This window comes from Lutjanus erythropterus, chromosome 19 (assembly GCF_056507025.1).
Source record: "Lutjanus erythropterus isolate fLutEry1 chromosome 19, fLutEry1.hap2, whole genome shotgun sequence".
Taxonomy (NCBI): domain Eukaryota; kingdom Metazoa; phylum Chordata; class Actinopteri; order Lutjaniformes; family Lutjanidae; genus Lutjanus; species Lutjanus erythropterus.
In genome coordinates this window covers 20,855,184-20,874,213 of record NC_139335.1, presented here as the reverse complement: position 1 = coordinate 20,874,213, position 19,030 = coordinate 20,855,184, and the positions used below count along the sequence as shown (strand labels likewise).

Sequence of the window (19,030 nt, the reverse complement as noted above, 5' to 3'; positions counted from 1 at the left end):
TACATGTTGATTCATTCATTGTGAGACATGCATTTGTTCATTACAATGACAGTTTTACTGTTAGAAAATCCCTGTTTGCAATGAGGGAACAAATATGACACTGTAAAAAAACAAACTAAAACTCATTATTTGGAGGCAGTTGCATTCACTGGAGTTTTGAGTTTGATTCAAACTCAAAAGTTTTTTTATTTCAAAAGTTTTGAAATAAACTTTTATAGTCTTTTGTTGAGATAATTTACTTTTCTTCTCCAGATAAACTTGAATCTTTGAGTTTTAGAAACCCAAAATAATAAAAAGAAAAACACTTTTATTTATTTGGGTGCTGAAAATTAAATGGTTGCAACTGAAAATGTGTGTGTGTTTTTTTTAACCATTATTCACTCTTCTTTTTTTCCAAAATGTTTTTATGGAAATATTAGCACGTTCAAAGTACAGTAAGCATGTAATACAGATATTTTAATTTTTGGTTATTGCACACAGCAAACAACTTATCAACCCACCCACCTTCTAGAACATGGAGGACACTCACCTAGAGAGGAAAGAAAATACATTAACAAAATCTTTATGAATATATAAATGAGGTCACATTTAGCTGTGTCAGATGGCCTTTTGTATATAGACAAACTATACAGTATCTCTTTACAAGGTGTCCATTATTCACTTTAACTTCAATGAGTTTTCTTAAGTTTTTCTTGAAGTCGGTAAAATGTTTCTCAACTCATTTTTACAGTGACACAATAAAACCATGTAATGTGAATTTGTGATAAAGAAATGTTGTCTTTTCTTCTGAATGGATTATTGACTCATGTTCAGTTTATGAAATTTGGTTTGTAAGATCAATTCAAAATATTTTTTTTAGGTTGTGTTTCGGTGGATGATTTTTACCTGCGGTGATGTGGCACACAGAGGCATCCGCACCGTCAGGGGGCGCTGTGGTCACTGAAATCTCCCTCCAGGTGTGAACTCAGGTCCAGTTGAATGGACTCATCGTCCTGACAGCAGCAGGTGTCCTCCGCTCTGAACACGATATAGAAACCAGACGGTGGAAGTAATGCGGGACTTCGGGGTGACGAAGTGATGGGCAGAAAATTCTGAGGAAGTTTGTGCCGCAGAGATAAAAAAGGTAAATGTTTAACTTCGTCTTATTTTTTTTCTTATCTACCAAACTTGACGTGACGTGGACTAACCGTAGTGCAACATTTTGATGTGGTGCAGGAAAGACAGGTGCGTCCAACCTGACAGACAGGTGTTACTGACCGTCATATTCCTGCCTTGCTTTTTTTTATGCCGGGTTCATTCCTTACCACGCTCATTTTAGAGTTATAAAGTTTAAATATATATATATATTTCCACATTCATCTGCGTTGTGCCATTCGGCCAAGGTATCACTCTTATCTGTGCAAATAAGTTAGGTTGTTCCTACAGGAAATAAATGAGGATAAACCTGTTGTTGAATGCACCACATAATGAAAGAGAAAAATTAAGCAAGTTGGCAGTGAGTCAAAGAATTCAATGGACTGGAAACCTGAAAAACTTGTGCATTTATTTTATTTAACACCATAGCAACTATACTGTACAGTATATAGACTTAAATACACACACAGTGATGGAAAATTATTCAGATCCTTTACATAAGTAAAAGTGTAAGGTAAGCAAAATGTATTTAAAGTATCAAAAGTAAAAGTCAGGATCCATGATAAATATTGGCCCATTTATTTTCGGCTGATAATGAGAAATGTATAATGTTATTTGTTAGTTCTCTAGTGAAATTACATGCATTTAATTTGAATTCTTATGAAAAATGCTCTGTAAAAGCCAAAGTTTATGTTTTTCATGAACTTTACCAGAAAAAACTGAATGAGCATTTGAAGAATCATACCCCCGGATGTGCATAAACTAGAGATTATATGAATTTCTTTTTTAAAAAAATATGAAATTATTGGTTAAATTATCAGTATGAGAAGCAGGTAATTATCAGTTATTGGTATCGGTTAAAAAAAAAATTATTGTGAATCCCTAAAAAGTACTCATTTTGTGGTGAAATGTTCCCTGTCAGTGTTTTACTATCATATTTGATGTTTTTGGATTAATGTTGCTGCTGTATTCATGTCTATGTTTTGCTGCTGTAGATGTTTAAGGGTGAGATCATTTTAATTATTGTATATTCTGTTGACTAGTTTAATCTGCAGCAGTAGATCATCAAGTGTAACGTGGCTGTCATGTGAGAACCTCATGTCTCTACATAGTCAACTTTTCATGGTGTCAGAAAAACAGCCCTGTTTTCAGCTTCGTGATGTTGTATTTTCTAGCTAAGAGGGATTTTTAAACTGAATATCGTTGGCTTTTGAAATCTGAAGCTCTCATATCGAGCTGTGGGAGGATGAGCATGTTTTTAAATATAATTTTTATAATTTCATACACTAATCAATTTATCATCGGGTTAATTGATAATGCAACGAAACAAAAAGATTCAGATGGTGAAGCACCTACTGCAATGTCACCACAACTGCCAGATGCAGCCAGCAGAGATGTGCAAAGCTCCACCAACATTTACATGAACCCTGCATGCATTATCCCACGCTGAAACAAGATTTCAAACTAAAGTAGTTGTTGATCATTTGTGGCCTCTAGCAGTCAGCTGTCAATGATCGTATAAAACAGAGCAGTTAAAAAATAGAATTACCGCCTCACAGTTGTAAATCTCCACCAATCAGTGAAGTTACAGTTTACATCCATATCTGTCCAGACTTCTCTATTGTACGTAGTGAAGACTTTTAAAGAATTAAATATAAAATTTAACATTAAATCAAACTGTAACTTTGGAGGAATTTAATAAAACGTATTAAGTGTATATTTTATGACCAAAATGTATTTAATAAACAGTGTGACCTTTGACCTTTGGCTACAAAAATCGAATCAGCCCATCATTAAGTCCAAGTGGTCATTTATAGCAAGTTTGAAGAAATTACCTCAAGGAATTTTTGAGGTATCATGTTGAGATGACCTGAAAACAAAATGGCTCTGGCCACGGCTGTCACCTGAATGGAGCCTTAAAAAATTCAGTCCACAGTGCTGCATCAACACATGTTATGTAAATCAGCATATCAATCATCGTCATTGATTACGTCGACTAATTGCCCCAGCCTTAATATGTGAAAAAGTTACTCTGATGGGTCCAGTAGTATTCAAAATAGCTGTGGAAAAGCTGCAGGTAGGGTTGTAGCCCTAGTAAGAACCTTGCAACTGCAAACAAAAAGCATCGTTGCTAGATAAGTTACATTTAAGGACAGAAGTATTGATTACCCTGCTGTGCTGTTTTAACTGTATTGTCTCCCATCTCTGTGTCCTTCCAGGTGCTCCATGTGAAAGCTGTCAGGATAGTCCATGAGCTGCCCAGGAGGACAATATGAAGTGGACCAAGCAGATTGACATCAAACGTGCCCTTGCTCTGGCCGGCATCTTTAACTTCCTGTGCTGCTGTGCCAGAGCCTGCCTGCTGCCCTTCCTCACCCTGTACTTCAGACAGCTGGGTCTGACGCCTGCCATGACGGGCATCGTCATGGGAACTAAACATCTCATAGCGTTGGTGTGGAGCCCCGTGGCAAGCCTGCTCTCCAAACACTACAACAAGAGGCGGGTGGTGATAAACTGCTCTCTGGTTTGTTCGGCGGCAGTCGCTCTGGTTCTGCTGCTCATCCCGCATACAGATGTGCACACACAGACCGGCGCCTGCATCACGCCTGATGTGAGCAGAGGCCCAAACCAAAGTCTGGGCAGTGACCTGCTCATGAGCAGCATCAAACCAGTCACATTATTGGATAGAACTCGATCTGAAACCAACACAGCTGCTGTTTCCAGGTCTGCTCTCACTCCTCCTGCAAACACTCCTCGGACCACATCTGCTCCTGCAGTGACAAACAAAACTGTGCTTTATCAGCACAATAAAGATACATCTCATCCTCCTCTGTCACAAGAGAATGTGTCAGTGGTCATAGAACCAAACATCAGTAGTACCAACATAAAAAGGACCAGCAGCTCTGTGGCAGCTCCATTGAGGAACAAAAGGTCCAAGTTGAAGTCAGGAGAGCAGCTAACAGAGGAGACAGAGGATGTCCATTTTGACTTTCTAGGCAGCCTGAAGGTGATGGACCCTCAGCACCAGCTTTTCTTCTTGGTTCTCATCACTGTGTCAGTGTGGGAGTCTGCATCAGCCCCTCTGGAGTGGACAGCAGACGACGGCCTGTATGAATACTTAGACTTTGCAGATGCTTCGGACCGCTACAGCAGCACAGCGGTGTGGGGTTTACTCGGAGCAGCATGTGGGGTTGGAGGAGCAGGGTTGCTGGTCAGCCAGCTGAGCTGTCTCATAGCTGGTCAGATGTCGAGGAGCGCGGTGCATTTCTACTGCTATGCTGCTGTGTCAGTGCTGGTCTTGCCCGTGGCTCTCTACCTTCCTCTTCACCTGAATAAGAAGCGGGACAGGGCCAACGGGTTCCTCAAAGCCCTGCAGCTGGTGCGTGACTCGCCCCGTGCGCTCCTCTGCGCTGTCACCACCCTGCTGGTCGGGGTCGTGGGCTCGACTGTGGATAACTTCCTCCTGTGGCAGATGCAGGACCATGGGAGCAGCGAGCTGCATATGGGACTGTCTCTGGCACTCGCTCTGCTCTCACAGGCTGCCTTCCCTCTGCTGGCTGGCAGAGTGTCCAGGCTCCTCAGCCCAGGACGGGTGCTTGCCGTCGGGGCCGCGAGTCTTGGGCTGCAGTGCATCTACTACTCCTTCCTCTGGGGGCCGTGGGCTGCACTGCCCGTTCAGGTGCTTAGCTGTTTCAGCAGTGGAGCCCTGTGGTGGGCTGTGAAAGTGCAGTGTGAGGACGTGGCCACGCCAGGGGCTGAGAGGAGTGTGAGGAGGATCTACAGCACATTCTCTCTAAACCTGGGCAGCGGACTGGGGAGCGTCGCTGGAGGATTTGTGGTCCAGAGGTTCGGGCTAGCATGGCTGTTCAGAGGAGCTGCAGTGGGTCTGATGCTGTGGTGTGTGTGTCTGCCTCTGCTGCAGTGGAAAGCCCCTCGCCAGCGCAGGATCAACTATTCTCGCCTTTTGGCGGCTGATGCAAGTGAAGCCAGTGACTCTGGATCTGAGCAGGAGAGAGACTGGCTGGATAAAGCGATGGAAGATGACAGAGGCAACAACAACAACAACTATGGACGGAGGATTAACCATTGAACTGCACAGTGTCTGTGTTTACATACACACAATTTTCCACTGTTACTCAGAATATGCAATTAAGACATGTGGGATAGGCTGGTATTATTCAGGTTTCAGGAGTAGAGCCGCAGTGTTTAATAGATTAATCAGTTATAAATTGACTTAAATTAGTCGCCAGTTATTTTGATAATTGAATAATTGTTTTGAGTATTTTTCCCCCAAATATCCAAGATTTTAGCTTCTCAAATGTCAGTAATTTTTGGTTTCTTTACTCCTCTATGACAGTAAAGTGAATATCGTTGTGTGGCGGACAAAACAAGATATTTGAGGACATCACCTTGGGCTTTAATCAACATTTGTCACCCATTTTCTGACTTATAAACCAAACAACTAATCGGTTAATCTAGAAAATAATTGACAGACTACAACAACAAAAATAATCTTTAGTTGCAGCCCTATTTAGGAGCAGTCTGCATTCAAAACATGTGTCTCATTTGGGGTTTGTACTGCACTTTGCGACACACAGCGTCTTGCTTGTTGAGGGTCAGCTCTGTGTGTTGTGAACAAACCAACTTGCCAACAGTTTGCAAGGCTGAGATTGAGATGCATGAACAAAAGAAAATCACAAAATTCTGGTCAGAAGGAGAAACACAGTGACTTTTAAACATTATGAAAGACTTGGATCAACAAGTTTTTGCGCAAATATCACAATGCCAACATTTTTATGAAGCTGGCTGAATGAATGAAAGAGAGATGCTGTGTTTGCACAGTCAAACAAATGCACCACCAGTGAGAAACTTTGAAAAAAAAAAAATATTTTGACGGAAAGAAGCATCCACAATTATACACAGCTGCATGTAAACAGGAATAATAATGAAATATTGATTTTCATTGTAAACAGCTTAATAAGAACACGGCAAGAACCGGAATTAAAAATATTGTGTGCTTGTAAACGTAGTCAAGTGTGTAACATACAATGGGATGCATAAATAGAAGGGACATACCTTCACAAAATCAAATCGCATAATTTCTATCAATATGGAAATAAGAATTATCATGTCCCACCAGGTTTGTGCTCTCTGTTACAGACATGTCACTCTTTATCATCACGCAGCACAGCCCAGAGTGGGATCATTGATTTTCTACTCTGACAGGTTTAATTAAAATCCAAATGTGTTGACTTTCAGCTTTCATTACTACATCTTTCATCACAACTCAATGTCACAGCATCCCAGCTTTCTTTCCATTTCATCAGTGTGTAGTTAAAGTGTCAGCTGTGCTGCTGGACTTCATCTCTGGGCCACCTGAGCCTTTACAAACGTTCATTTGCATAAGCAATTTTTTTTTCATAAAGCAAACAAGGCAGCAGGATTATGGGTGGGCATAAGAAGGATTTACTGCAGACATCATGACAATAGAAACACTGAAGTTTCCCACTTGGAGGGTAAACAAAAGACGTGTGCACAAGGTGAGGCTGAACTAGACTGGCAACCTGTTTGTCCACACCCAGTGTGTTTATCTACTGCTGAAGTCTCAGCAGTCTGCTGTCATTCAACAGGTTGTGTTGTACTCTGGAGTCCAAACTGAGTGAGCTGATAAAATGATTAAACAAGCCGTGCTGCTTTTTTAATCATTTTATCAGCCCACTCAGTTTTGTGTGTGTGTATTTAACTGCAGTCACTCCAGCACACACATGTATGCAGAACACAAAGACGCAGTGTCAGGAAGTGTTTGTCCAACCTGTATTTCAAACATACCTCATGTCAAGTGGTCCATTTTGACCTGTTAGGAAACATCTTCAGACAACACTTTCCTCTCTGTCTCCTCTGTAGACAGATGCCTGAATTTTAGAAACACTTAATGTGAATTACATATACTAATTATATACAGTGAGGTCAAATTCAGGTCGCACTTTATTCTACAGTACACTAATAAGACATAAGATGTTATTTATATTAGAGTAGGAAAAAACAGAAATGGTATTAGACCCTTATTAGACTTTATTAGAGGGTAGTTGGGAAACTAAAGTGAAATCTCATATCTGCTAGTTTCCCCATTTAAAAACAATATGTGAGCCAGATATACCAAGTTAAGTCCAACAGATAGATAAACTTTAAAATCATTTTAGTTAACAGTACAGTTATGTTGCAGTGTGTCCCTGATTACCCTCTAATAAAGTCTGTTTAGGGACTAATACCATCTAATAAAGAACATATTTCTAGTTTTTGTCTATTTTGATACAAAGTAGGGGTTGTTATGTCTTATTAGTGTACTGTAACATAAAGTATGACCCTAATTCATACTCCTATAAGAGTATGGCTAATGTGAATTTCTTTTGTCCAGAAAGTGTCTGCGTGCCTTTATTGTATGTGGAAGTCTTCAACCTGTTGCAGACCTGTGAAGAGTAAATAATGATGCTCTCAGAAGCCTCTGATGTGTGCCTCCAGGATCAGCTCCTCCTTAATATGTGCTATTAATGCTGTCACTTTTATCTCACATGATACCAGCAGCCAAAATAAATGTTTGCTTTCAATCCAAATTATATAACTGATAGAGAAATACCTCCATCCATGTTTCTCTGTCTGCTTTGGGAACAGTATTGATTCTGTGTTTCGGCAAAGCCTCTTTTTTTTTCTTTGCAGACACATCTGAGGACTGAGTGAATGAATAAATGTAGCCGACCGTCCCGGGGTGTCGGACACCGCTACCTGTGGCACAGTGGCAACTCTTGCACATGGACAGATGCAGGCGGCTGCACTCCCTGAACATCTGGCAGCGGGGCCCCCAAGGGCCTGGTTCAGTGAAATCAAGTCATCCCCTATATGTTGTTAACAGCTGAATTCAATCAGGCAGCACCGTGGAAAAATCATGATGAAAGACGGCTCGATTCTCCCGTGGAGAGAACTACTGTGGTGGTTAGAGCGTAGCGAACCATTAAAAAAGCAGATGCCTGTGATTTGAATCCTTTTTGTCTTTTATGTTGTTTGTTAAATAGTGTGTTGGAAGGCTGGCTAAGCTTAATTTCAAATGATTGATTTTCTGAATTTCACATGCAGTTTTCTGCTTTGAATTTCAGACATTCACAGAAGCACTTCTTTTTTTTCTAATTTCTTATGTGACATTAATGTTGATATAATTTATGAGCATGACTTCACAGATTTGTAAATGTGACTTCACAAGCTCAAAATCCTTTAGGTGCTGATTTGATTCAATTTTCTCAGCTTCAAACTCAGTGGTGGAATCTAATGTGTAACGTGTGTAATGTAATTGTATTTGCACGAATACTCTATACCAGGTACTTGTACTTTACTTGAGTATTTCCATTTTATGCATCTTATACATCTCCTAAATGTGTCTGAATTTTTTTTATTTTTCATGCCCTTAATGTCTAGTGAAAACCATGTATCACCAAATGTGCTGATTTTACATATTTTATGTTGCCTTCTTGTTAAAGTGCTGGATCAGGGGTCACTTCCCAGCCCCGCTCCCCCTTTTTTGGACTCAGACATGATGTCAAAAATATAATATAATCCATTGTAAAAGTAATTTGTTTCATTGGATTATATTTTCTAGTTGTTGCATATTTATTTAAACAATAGCTTCATATCCAACTGAAACAAAAACACAACATAATTCTGCACTTGATGAAAGCACAAACAAAACAGGCAATGCTCAGCTGATGGTTTCCATCAGGGGTATTAAAGACCAATTAGTTTGAGTTTGTATTCAAGATACAGCTAACTAAAAATGTATAGAAAATGTTTTTTGTGAAGTGTGCTAAAATAAGTTAGTAATGAAAATAAAAAAGTACATTTTCAACTTGAATGTTGAAGTAGTTGTCCTGTGAGATGATAATTCTGGCAGTGGCCCCAGGCCAGTTTGAGGTTGAGACCCCTGCTTTATGTGTTTAGTAAATTCTCCTACTTCTTAAGCAAAATAAACTTTTCAGAAACCCTTTTGGATTAGCTGGAACGTACATTGTCACAAACTGGAAAGGGCTGTCTTCTACACGAGAAGTTGGCTTTTTAGAGACACATGATTCTCATATGGTATCAGCGTAACAAACATGATGATCTTATAGAATATGATGCGTTGCTGTAGACAAGTGATAGGACCTCAGGCCTTTTTTAAAAATAAATTAATAAACTGACTGTTTTTTCCTGGAAGACAGGGACAGATATGCCAGTTTTCGGGCTGTGCAAAGTACAGCATCAGATGATGCACTCTGCAAGGGAACACAACTGTTAGAGTTGGTTAATATAAAAATTAAAATAAAGATGAGTTACAGGCCTATAAGTTCATCTGATAACATTATTAATGTTTGTGAGCATTTTGCAAAAGTGGCCCCCTGACAAAGCAAGTTGGGTATCCCTTCTGTAGATTAATGAAACTATCCAACAGTTTATTAAGTAGTTAAAGTGAGCTCAACCTTACACATTAGACACAGCTGAACCAGTAATCCCAGGGTTGTGCCTGGGTGTCATTGTGCGGGTCTGTCGGCAGGTGGCGCCTGGCAGCAGAGATCAGCAGCCTCCTCTCCTCTCTGCTGAGTCTGACTGACATCCACTGACTGTATCACTGTGTTCAGCATCTGCTGGCAGCTCTCCTCCCGGTACAGTCACTCACACTTCACGGCAGTGCTGCATGGACTCAGTCGACACCTTTACTCTTCATTTTCAGGCTGCACTATTTTTTCTGTCGCGCAGTGTCCGAGGAGCGTTTCTTTGAAAAACATGGAAAAAGAGAGAAAATCCTCCAAACAATACGGCTCTCTGGAAAAGACGCAGGTGGACGGAGAGACGGAGAAATCAAGTGAGTTTTCAGAAGTGTCCACTACAGATGTTTTGTGATGAGATTTCAGTGAATGCACGCTTGAATGGCTGCTGTGTGAAGTGATCAGCGAAAGAGGACAATGTGTCACACTGCAGCAACTTTGAGCAGAGAGAAGTGACGCTTCAGGTTTCTGTAGATCCTCACAGTGAGAATGTTAAAGTTCTCTGTCAGCAGGGCCGGAACCAGCATGTTAGAAAACCTGAGGGGGGTCAACGAGGGGACTTGTGTTAAGGAGATACAGGAGAATATGTCTAATTAATTAATTAACAATTAAATTCTAATTAACAGTTCACTTCTGTTCTCTAAGTTTTGTTCTCTGACGACATTCTTTCACACTGGAAAAAAAATTGCAATTCTAGTGATAACTTCTGCTTTTTTATTTTTTTATTTTTCTTTCTCTAGAATACTAACTGAAGATCCTGAATGAAAAAAGTAACTTAGTCAGAGTCGAAACCCACTTTCATGGCCAAGTATGTGCACACATACAGGACAGGGGTCTCCAGTTTTTCACTGGCCTCGATGTTCTTACAAGGGAAAAGACATAACAGCTATGAATAAGAACAAAGATGAAAAAGTTAATAAGTAGAAAGGACTGCTGTGTACACAATTATGTGGAAATAGGTATATAAATATTAATATAGAAATGTATATACCTATAACCAGCAACAAAACTCTATATACAAGTGTTCTCTAAGTGGAAAAAATGTTGAATGGGTGCAAAGTTCTCAATATGATTCCTGAAATGTGATTTGTTGATTACATAGCAATGCATATATTGTTCAGTTGGTCTCTTTAATTTGTTTCAGTTAGGGCTGCAGCTGCCTGTATATGAATAACTAAACATAGCGAAAAAAATAATGTAATGTAATTCCCTCACACTCAACATGTCATCAGATTTCTTTGTTTCTTCCATCCAATAGTCCAAAATATACAGATATTCACTTGGGCAAGCAGCTTATCCTCATATCATATCATATTGTTTGGTGTGTTTGCTTAAAAAAATGACTGAAACACTCAATTGATTAACAAAATAGTTGCAAAGAATTTTTCTGTCAGTTGGCAAATTGGTTAATTGACTAATCATTTAAGCTGAATTTTAATAAATCGTTTGATCGTGTGCAGTGGGCCAGCTGAGCAAGAAATTCATCGGAAACTATTATGTTTAATATAGATACCATATGTCTTTAGCTTAAATGTGAGATTTTTGGCGTTCCTCAAGGCTCAGTCCTTGATTCTCTGTTATTCCTACACTTGTACAGTACAAGCTTTTTCTTCTCCTGCTGCAATATCATGTGTGTCAGTGTTTTATTACAAGAACACACACAGGCACACATTCATTTGATTTTATTGCTTTCTATTATATAGAACATGAACCACATGATTGCCTCTTAAGTGCCTTAAGGGTGTGAAAGAATCACGGCAACTGTATTTTATAGAAATGATATGCAGGTTTTATATCTACTCAAACCTGCTGTATAACAATTATAATTAAAAGTGACAGTGACATAAAAAGCCAAGAATAATTTTGACACCTGGAGTCTGTCAAAAGGCTTGAAGCAAGCAAAGGTAACACCAGAGACCAGATCACCTGCTGGTAATGAATGTGTATGTGTGTGCATACATGTGGTAACACATATGCAGTTGCATTAAGTTATGGAATCACCACATACATGTGTGTGTGTGTGTGTGTGTGTTTGGGGAGGTTAAGTATTTGTGCAGCCGTGATATCTCCCAGCAATTCAATGTGTGTGATGGTAATGTCGTTTCACACTAGATCAGGTAATTAAAAACCGATCCGAGCTCTGCTGGATGACTCATCGTCACTCCGGGTGAGGAGTAGGAGGCTGCAGGGGGGGAAGTGCAGTTATTCACTGGTGCTCAGGGGGGTAATCATTGTTTCTGGTGAATGTGATCCAGGGCAGGTTTCATGGTTAACAAGGATCATTGGAGGTTTCACTGTTTAATTCATGAGTTCATGTGTTGCCTTCCGATTTAAGATAAAAGAATAAAGATAAAATATGTCATTTTCTGAGCTTTAGTGGTGATTAGGGAGGAAACGATAATCATTTTCACAGTAAATTGCTTTAAATTAGGATTAGCTCCAGTCTCCAAGATGCACTCACGGCAGCGACGTGGGTTTATTTTGCGTCAGTGAAAATAGTGACATGATGCCATTTAAAATCTTTGAGAGGTTTTCAATATAAAACTGTGATAATTTTGGGCGTTATTATCAAGTTTTCATACTGTTTCATCTTTAGTGGTGATGGTAGACAAACTTCTCCAGCTAACCAGCTGCTGACTGTAGTTTTGTATTTATATGACTGAGTTGCACCAACATGAATGAATTTTTAAACCCAATTAAATCATTGTTTAATGTTAATTTATGTAGCACCAATTTAGTTTTTAAATTGCATTATATTCTATGTTATCATCATATGTTTTCGCTATTTACAGTGTATTATTTTGGTGAAATGTGTATATCAAGATGCATATTGTATTTCATATCATAGCCTCGAAATAAGACGGTTCTTTTGTTTTCTTTTATTTTCTTTGAATCTAAACAAAAGTGTATCTGTGAAAAATGATCCGATCCAAATCAATGTGTTTTTATGTTGTCCATCTTTCAGCAGAGGATGTTATTTCCATGGCTGATTCCACGATTACAATTGAGGACATTGAAGGAGAGCTGTGCAAAATTGAGCGGATAAGAGACATCCTCGTACGGAGAGAATCAGAGCTGAGATACATGTAAGATGTGGTTCTTTAATATTCGCTGCATTTAAATACATTTCAAATACAGACGCAAATATAGGACACACATTTACCGTAATTACTGCAGACTATATTTGTTTTTTTTTTAAAGATTGCATAGTGACACAGTGATGATGACATTAGACCCAAGAGGCCTCTCTTCTGTCATGTGATGCTGCACTGTTTGGTCGACTGCACCCACACATACAGTAAAGCTCTGCTATGAAAGAATCTGAATACACCAAGACACTTTTAACAGCCCCTCAGGAATAAGAGATGATGCACCATAACTGTCAGCCACCAACACTGGGAGCAGCCATGTGCATGATGGCCAAAAATGTGTGAAGAAAACAGCAGGGCTGTTTAAAGTCTTAGCAGGCTACCAACACACACACACACACACACACACACACACACACACACACACACACACACACACACACACACACACACACACTGAACATATTTTTTCAGATCTCAAAAGATGCCCTTTTCTCTTTTCTCTCTCATCCTTGCTTTTAATTATTTCAGTCTTTTTCTGCCAACACTGTCCTCATTATTTTGACACATGAGGACGGAGGTGTAAGAGCGGGGGGACTAAGACCAGTACTGCATAATGTGGCCATATGATGAATCAGAGAAACAGAGAATAATGACTTTTGATTGGGGTTTTATTTTTCTGCGCGAGTCTTCAGTCTGATAAGCGTTGTGGTTCATGATAACATATCAATTTCGCATCATGTTTTCTCTTGTTTCCATGTTCCCCCGCATCCAGAGGATGAAAAATGATCCAACTCCCAATAATAGATTGTTTTCCGTCTCCTCTCCATGGGCCTGCATGTTTTGACATGTATTATATCAACTGTGACAGAAACTGAAGCTCAACCATCGCAGGGAGATTTAGTAAAACAACAAAACCATCACATGAAAAGAAATTACGTTCCTGTGCAGGAAAAGTTGAATTTAAAAATTTATAATGAGTGGTCTCTTTTTGATAAATATGAATTTTAATTTCTTGCTGAGAGTTAGATGATACCTCTCTCATGTCAGTAAGCTAAAGATGAAGCTAGAACTAGCAGTCAGTTAGCACTAAGACTAAAACCAATTGATCCTTACTATGCTAGGCTTGTTTATGTTGAAAAAAAAAAAACACTTTTAAAGAAGATGGCTAAAAGATGTTGGCAAACCTTTAAGAGTGACATAAAGTCATAGCTAATATTAGCTAAACTCTAACGAACTAGCTAGCTAATTCACATCAATCATTAGCAAGCTAGTTAGCTAGCGTTTTGCAAACGTTATCTAACTTAAGATGTGTCTATGTGTCGCTTTTACAGGAAAATTAAAACGTTGACTGATGTTCACTGCTCAACTGCTTTGAATAGAGAAAAACTCACTGCTTCCAGTCTTTGTGCTAAGCTAAGCTACCTGGCTGATGGCTGTATCCTTACATTTACACGATATTTAAATGGTGTCAATCTTCTCATCTAATTGTGCAAGAAAGTGAACAATTGTATTTCCCAAAATGTCTAGTAACATTAATATTTTGAAGTTAATATTTGTATCCATATTCACTGTTTTAGCATTATAAATGTCTTTAGCCTCACAAGCGGCATGACTCTGTGGCATGTGTGGTACTTTCTGGGATAGATTGCCATAACATTTGGTACGGACATTCAAGTTAAAATAATTGCTAATTAGCAAACACTACGTTATGCCTGCCTGCATGTTTGCATTGTCATTTTGAGAGTTAGTGCTGATGTTTTTCTCAAAGCAGCGCTGTACCACAGTCCAGCCTCACAGTCACCAGCATGGCTCCACTGAAATCCTGCTTTAAGCGGTCGATGCAGCACATAAACAAGATTACTCTTATTGCAATGCATTTTGAATAAACATTCCTAAGCAGCAGCATATGAGTCATCCTGAAAATATATACTGCTCAAGTACACTGACGTGAAACCTGTTTTATTAAACCAGCAGCTCAGAGGGTGTTATTTCTATCACAGTCATTTTCCCCTTTTTGCCATCGCTGTAATAGCAGCACGCAGCCGCACGCAAACACTCGTGTGATGTCCCCAATGTTTTGAAATCCGCATCAGAGTCAGACAGCGAAATGAGATCTGATAGTGTCAGGTGTGTTTCGTTCACAGAGGGCATCGTGCCAGTGTTATTGCAACTAATAAACGTACAGACTTCACTCTCATCTGCGACCAAAAGAGTCCAGCGTTTTTCCTGTTTGATTAGCTGCGAAATTTCACACTCATGTCTGAATGTAAAGTTAACAAGGAAAGTATACCTTTTCACATTGATTCTCCTGATTTCCTGCAAAATACCTCTTCATAGTTTGCTCTCCTCTCAGGATGGATGACATCCAACTCTGCAAAGAAATCACAAGGCTGAAGACAGAGCTGCAGAAACTTGTCTCAGTACCAGGTAAATTAAAAAGCAGTCACTGTCTCACTGTGTGGCGTTGGACACATTTTATTTAACATGCAGACGTTTTGTTCAGGATGGACTACATACGGTTTTTATTTGATGCCAGCCAACTGTTGCAGTCTGTGTTTTTTTTCTGACCAGCACTTACCTCCGTGACGAAGACTGGAGGGAATTCAACATATGCTCAGAATAAACTGTTTGTAATAAAAAAAAACAATGACTTTTTAAAAGAAAATTTGTCACGTCACCTGATGTCACCTCAAACACACACTGTGCAGACTAAAGTGCCTGTTCCACTTCAGTTATTAGTTAAATAATATTTCTTGAGTCTGAAAATATTCAGATAGATACCCACGTTCCTCTGTTCATTAAGTTTAGATGACAGCTCGAATATAGAAGAAGGTTGCTATGGCAACTAAAAAGATAAGACACCGAAGTACAGTACAGAAGTGTGTAACAACCTAAAGAAATACCTGCCTCTTATTGTACATTTTTTTTAGCCATGCTAGCAGTGTGGCCCTGGAGATAGTCATGTTGGTCCACTGCTTGAGTGCATTAATTTGATACACGTTCATGTCCTCCTCAGGATTTATTGCAGTGACTTTTGTGACCCCCAGACGCACCATTTAAAGCCACTACAAAGAATTTCATATTGTGTTGATTTTGGAGCCCCTTGTGGACAAAAGTGGTAGTAAAAATAAATTGATTTAAATAAAATTCTCCTAAATCACCAAAAATCGGTGTAACCATCCTCCTGATTCTTTTTAACAGGCAAACATACTACTCACTGTACACTGTATGATACAGATACTTATAATTTCTTAATATATGATTTCTCAAAATAATGTTTTTGAAAGAAAGACCTGAAAATTGCATGACACATACCATCAATTAATATCAGATTTATTATAAAACCTATTATGAATACAATAAAACAAAAATGTGTGTGCTAACAAGTTTAAAAATAGTGTTTTACAGAAATACTATGATAACGAGGTGGTCACATGAGCGTGATGTTGACGAGATGTTTGCAGTCCAGACAGTTTTACATGGAATTCCTGGCTAGATTCACAATAAAAAAAAGTTAATGACTAGTGACTGTATTTTCATGCGATTGTTTAACAGACAAGGACAAGTCCATGGAGGACAGGCAGCGGGAAGAAGAGCTGCTGCAGCAGATCAACAAGCTGGTGGAGACCAGAGACTTCCTCGTGGATGATGTGGAGTTTGAAAGGCTGAGGTGAGATAATTAAATCAGTCTCAAGATCTGACTTTGCTCTGTGAAAGCCTCTCATGGACAAATATACTCAATCAAATCCTGCAAGTGATGAGAGTGGCTCACACAATAGGGCACCTGTTGCTAAAAAAACCCTTGACATTTATTATTTGCACCATCTCAGAATATTGATTTAGTGAGAATTCTCTGATCCTAATAGCGCCGTTCTTACAAAGCATTGTCTCTTTGTGTTCTGTGCATCCTCTCTGTGTATTTACACTGAATAATAATAAACCGTCTCTCAGAGTTTTTGCTTGTGGTGTCAGATTAGCTGTCACCACCGATAATGATAATCAGACAGTTGTTGATGTGACAGAATATCCTTGAGTGACATTTTGACTGGTCTCAGACAGATTGCAGGGGTGCGAGAGGGCATCCTAATTTATTCCTCAACATGTGTGTGAAGATGCATCAAGCAGAGGAGCGTGTGTCGATGCAGCAGTGAATTAAAATCCTCTCCTGAGGATTTGTCAGTCCAGTCCGTAGCCTCGGCTTCTCTCACATGCAGCCCAGTGACATTTAACAAGATGTGCAGAATCTCAGAACCACACACCTGACAAATATAAAACAAGGATATATTCTCCTCCACAGGGAAAGAGAGGAAGACAGAGAGATGGCAGCTTTCTTAGAGTCTAAATTTCCCAAGACACTGGCTGCAAAAGGTGAGTCTAATCACGAGGCTGTCATATGCAAAGTTCAATTGAAAAGGAAGCTTGGGAGACAGTTACCTCTGTCTCCACCCATGTGTTTAAGAGGATGACGATAGCTAGGCATGAATCTTTTCTGGTCATTCAGTTGTAGTATTTGCACCAACTGTGTGGCTCAACCAAAGATGCCTGATACAAAACCCAGATCTGAACCACTCTGCTGCAACCCTTAATCTCAGGCTCACTGAAGTCGCCCCAGATAAATCCAGGTAAATCCAAATGGATCAAAGTCAAAAGTTATAATCCTTAAGATTTTTCTCTTGGTTGATTTGAACATCTGTAGTTACTGCAAGCAACAACAGGTCAGATTCCTCCAGGTCAGAGGAAATACGCAGAAGAGCAGCTAGTGTATCTGTTTACAGTGCAACCAAACAATTCAAAGCAACCACCAGCAGTCAAATAGGTTAGCCAGCCTGGTTCTGCCCAAACGAAACCAAGTCCACCTACTACTCATGAATATTATGTTCCATTTCTGCCATATTTTGGGCCATGTGCTGCCAATAAACCCCCCTAAATCTTACACACTGGACCTTTAAGACCTTTAGAGTTTACTGTCATGGCTCCTTCTCGATCAGGTGCTTTGCAGGGTCAGAAGGTGGTGTCCAAATCTCAGCAGACGTCAGCGCCATTCATCACTAAAACCGGACTCACGCTACTGAAAGACTGCTGCGGCTTCACCTGCTCCATCATGTAACACCGCCTGCCTCTACGACTGTGTGTATGCATGTGTGTGTGAGAGTGTGTGTGTGTGTGTATGCACATGTGCGCCTCCACAGTGTTTTCATGTGTATATTGTATGTCTGCCCTATTAGGAAACATTATCTCCATTAATCTTCAAATGCACATATGCATATAACGTAAGAGATGTGTATAATAATATATTATGTGATTTGCTGCTGTGAAATACTGTGTTTCTTTCTGCTGCAGCGGGGCAGCTGACTGCCTTATAGATGGTTTCTGTCCAATTAGTATAATGAGATATTATTATGGCTGCTCTGCCTATCCATTTGTGATGTATTAAACACTGTAAACGTCTCTGAGGGAACAAACTACACTTGCTTATCTCCCTCTGCCACTCTCTGCAGTACTGTAGCACCAAGAATTACTTTCATTATTGAGTCATCTTTGTAAAAGACAACTTTTTTCATTATTAAATTAATTGTTTGTTCTATGAAATGATCCATTAAAGAGTAGCTGTACGGCAGAGGAGAGACACAGTATATTATGTAAGATGAAAGCCTTTTCTTTTTGCTGCTGATAAGATGTAGCCCTGACAGAGTTGAACAAATATGATCCAGATTTATGCAGAAGGATTTCCTACTGCATGAATATTGTACATTTGACTGTTCTCTGTTACTCAGAAGTAAACAAATTAATCTTAACTATTAAAGTCTTTGTCTGAACTGGATGGACGTCAGCATTAGGTAATTATCCTTACAGTCGGTGTTTTGTAAAAAGGGATTTTCACATATATGGTCAAAAAATAAATGCAGCTATAATCATTTTGTGTGACTATGACTGTAGAACATCTTTGCAATGCTGCTATAATAAAATCTTTTAATGCCCTTCCTTTTTCAAGGTGGTCAGCATTTTTGTCTTAACCTTTTGATGTGTACACTGGGTCATCAGAACATACACTCTTTTGTAAGTGGACCATATTATTACTAGTAGGTGATTCGCCATATTTACATGGCGACCCTTTTCCTCAGACGCGCTCGGCGTGGGAAGATCAAATGTTGTACTGCCATGCTTCAGGTTACTGTTGTACAAACACAGAGAGTTTGGCAAATCATTATCATCATTTCGTCGCTTCACGATTGATCA

The 19,030-nt window shown here is 39.5% G+C and overlaps 2 protein-coding genes across 2 annotated transcripts; both read left to right on the top strand.

Moving 5' to 3' along the window:
- The first annotated feature begins 916 nt into the window (after positions 1-916).
- mfsd6l (major facilitator superfamily domain containing 6-like) lies at positions 917-5,517 on the top strand. The gene is made up of 2 exons (XM_084744722.1): positions 917-1,123; positions 3,354-5,517. Exon 2 carries the CDS (start codon positions 3,407-3,409, stop codon positions 5,222-5,224), a length of 1,818 nt encoding a protein of 605 aa, XP_084600848.1. The 5' UTR covers positions 917-1,123; positions 3,354-3,406; the 3' UTR covers positions 5,225-5,517.
- A 4,273-nt stretch (positions 5,518-9,790) lies between these two features.
- Positions 9,791-18,588, top strand: LOC146309747 (bMERB domain-containing protein 1). Its single transcript, XM_084744721.1, has 6 exons — positions 9,791-10,018; positions 12,667-12,787; positions 15,147-15,220; positions 16,349-16,463; positions 17,091-17,161; positions 17,782-18,588. Exons 1-6 carry the CDS (start codon positions 9,940-9,942, stop codon positions 17,898-17,900), a joined length of 579 nt encoding a protein of 192 aa, XP_084600847.1. The 5' UTR covers positions 9,791-9,939; the 3' UTR covers positions 17,901-18,588.
- The last annotated feature ends 442 nt before the right edge of the window (positions 18,589-19,030 follow it).

Bases quoted from the DNA above. Each gene is read 5' to 3' on its own strand.
- mfsd6l (XM_084744722.1), top strand. From the start codon at position 3,407: ATGAAGTGGACCAAGCAGATTGACATCAAACGTGCCCTTGCTCTGGCC.
- LOC146309747 (XM_084744721.1), top strand. From the start codon at position 9,940: ATGGAAAAAGAGAGAAAATCCTCCAAACAATACGGCTCTCTGGAAAAG. The intron at 12,788-15,146 runs GTAAGATGTGGT...CTCTCCTCTCAG, and splicing joins GAATCAGAGCTGAGATACAT to GATGGATGACATCCAACTCT. The intron at 16,464-17,090 runs GTGAGATAATTA...TCTCCTCCACAG, and splicing joins GTGGAGTTTGAAAGGCTGAG to GGAAAGAGAGGAAGACAGAG.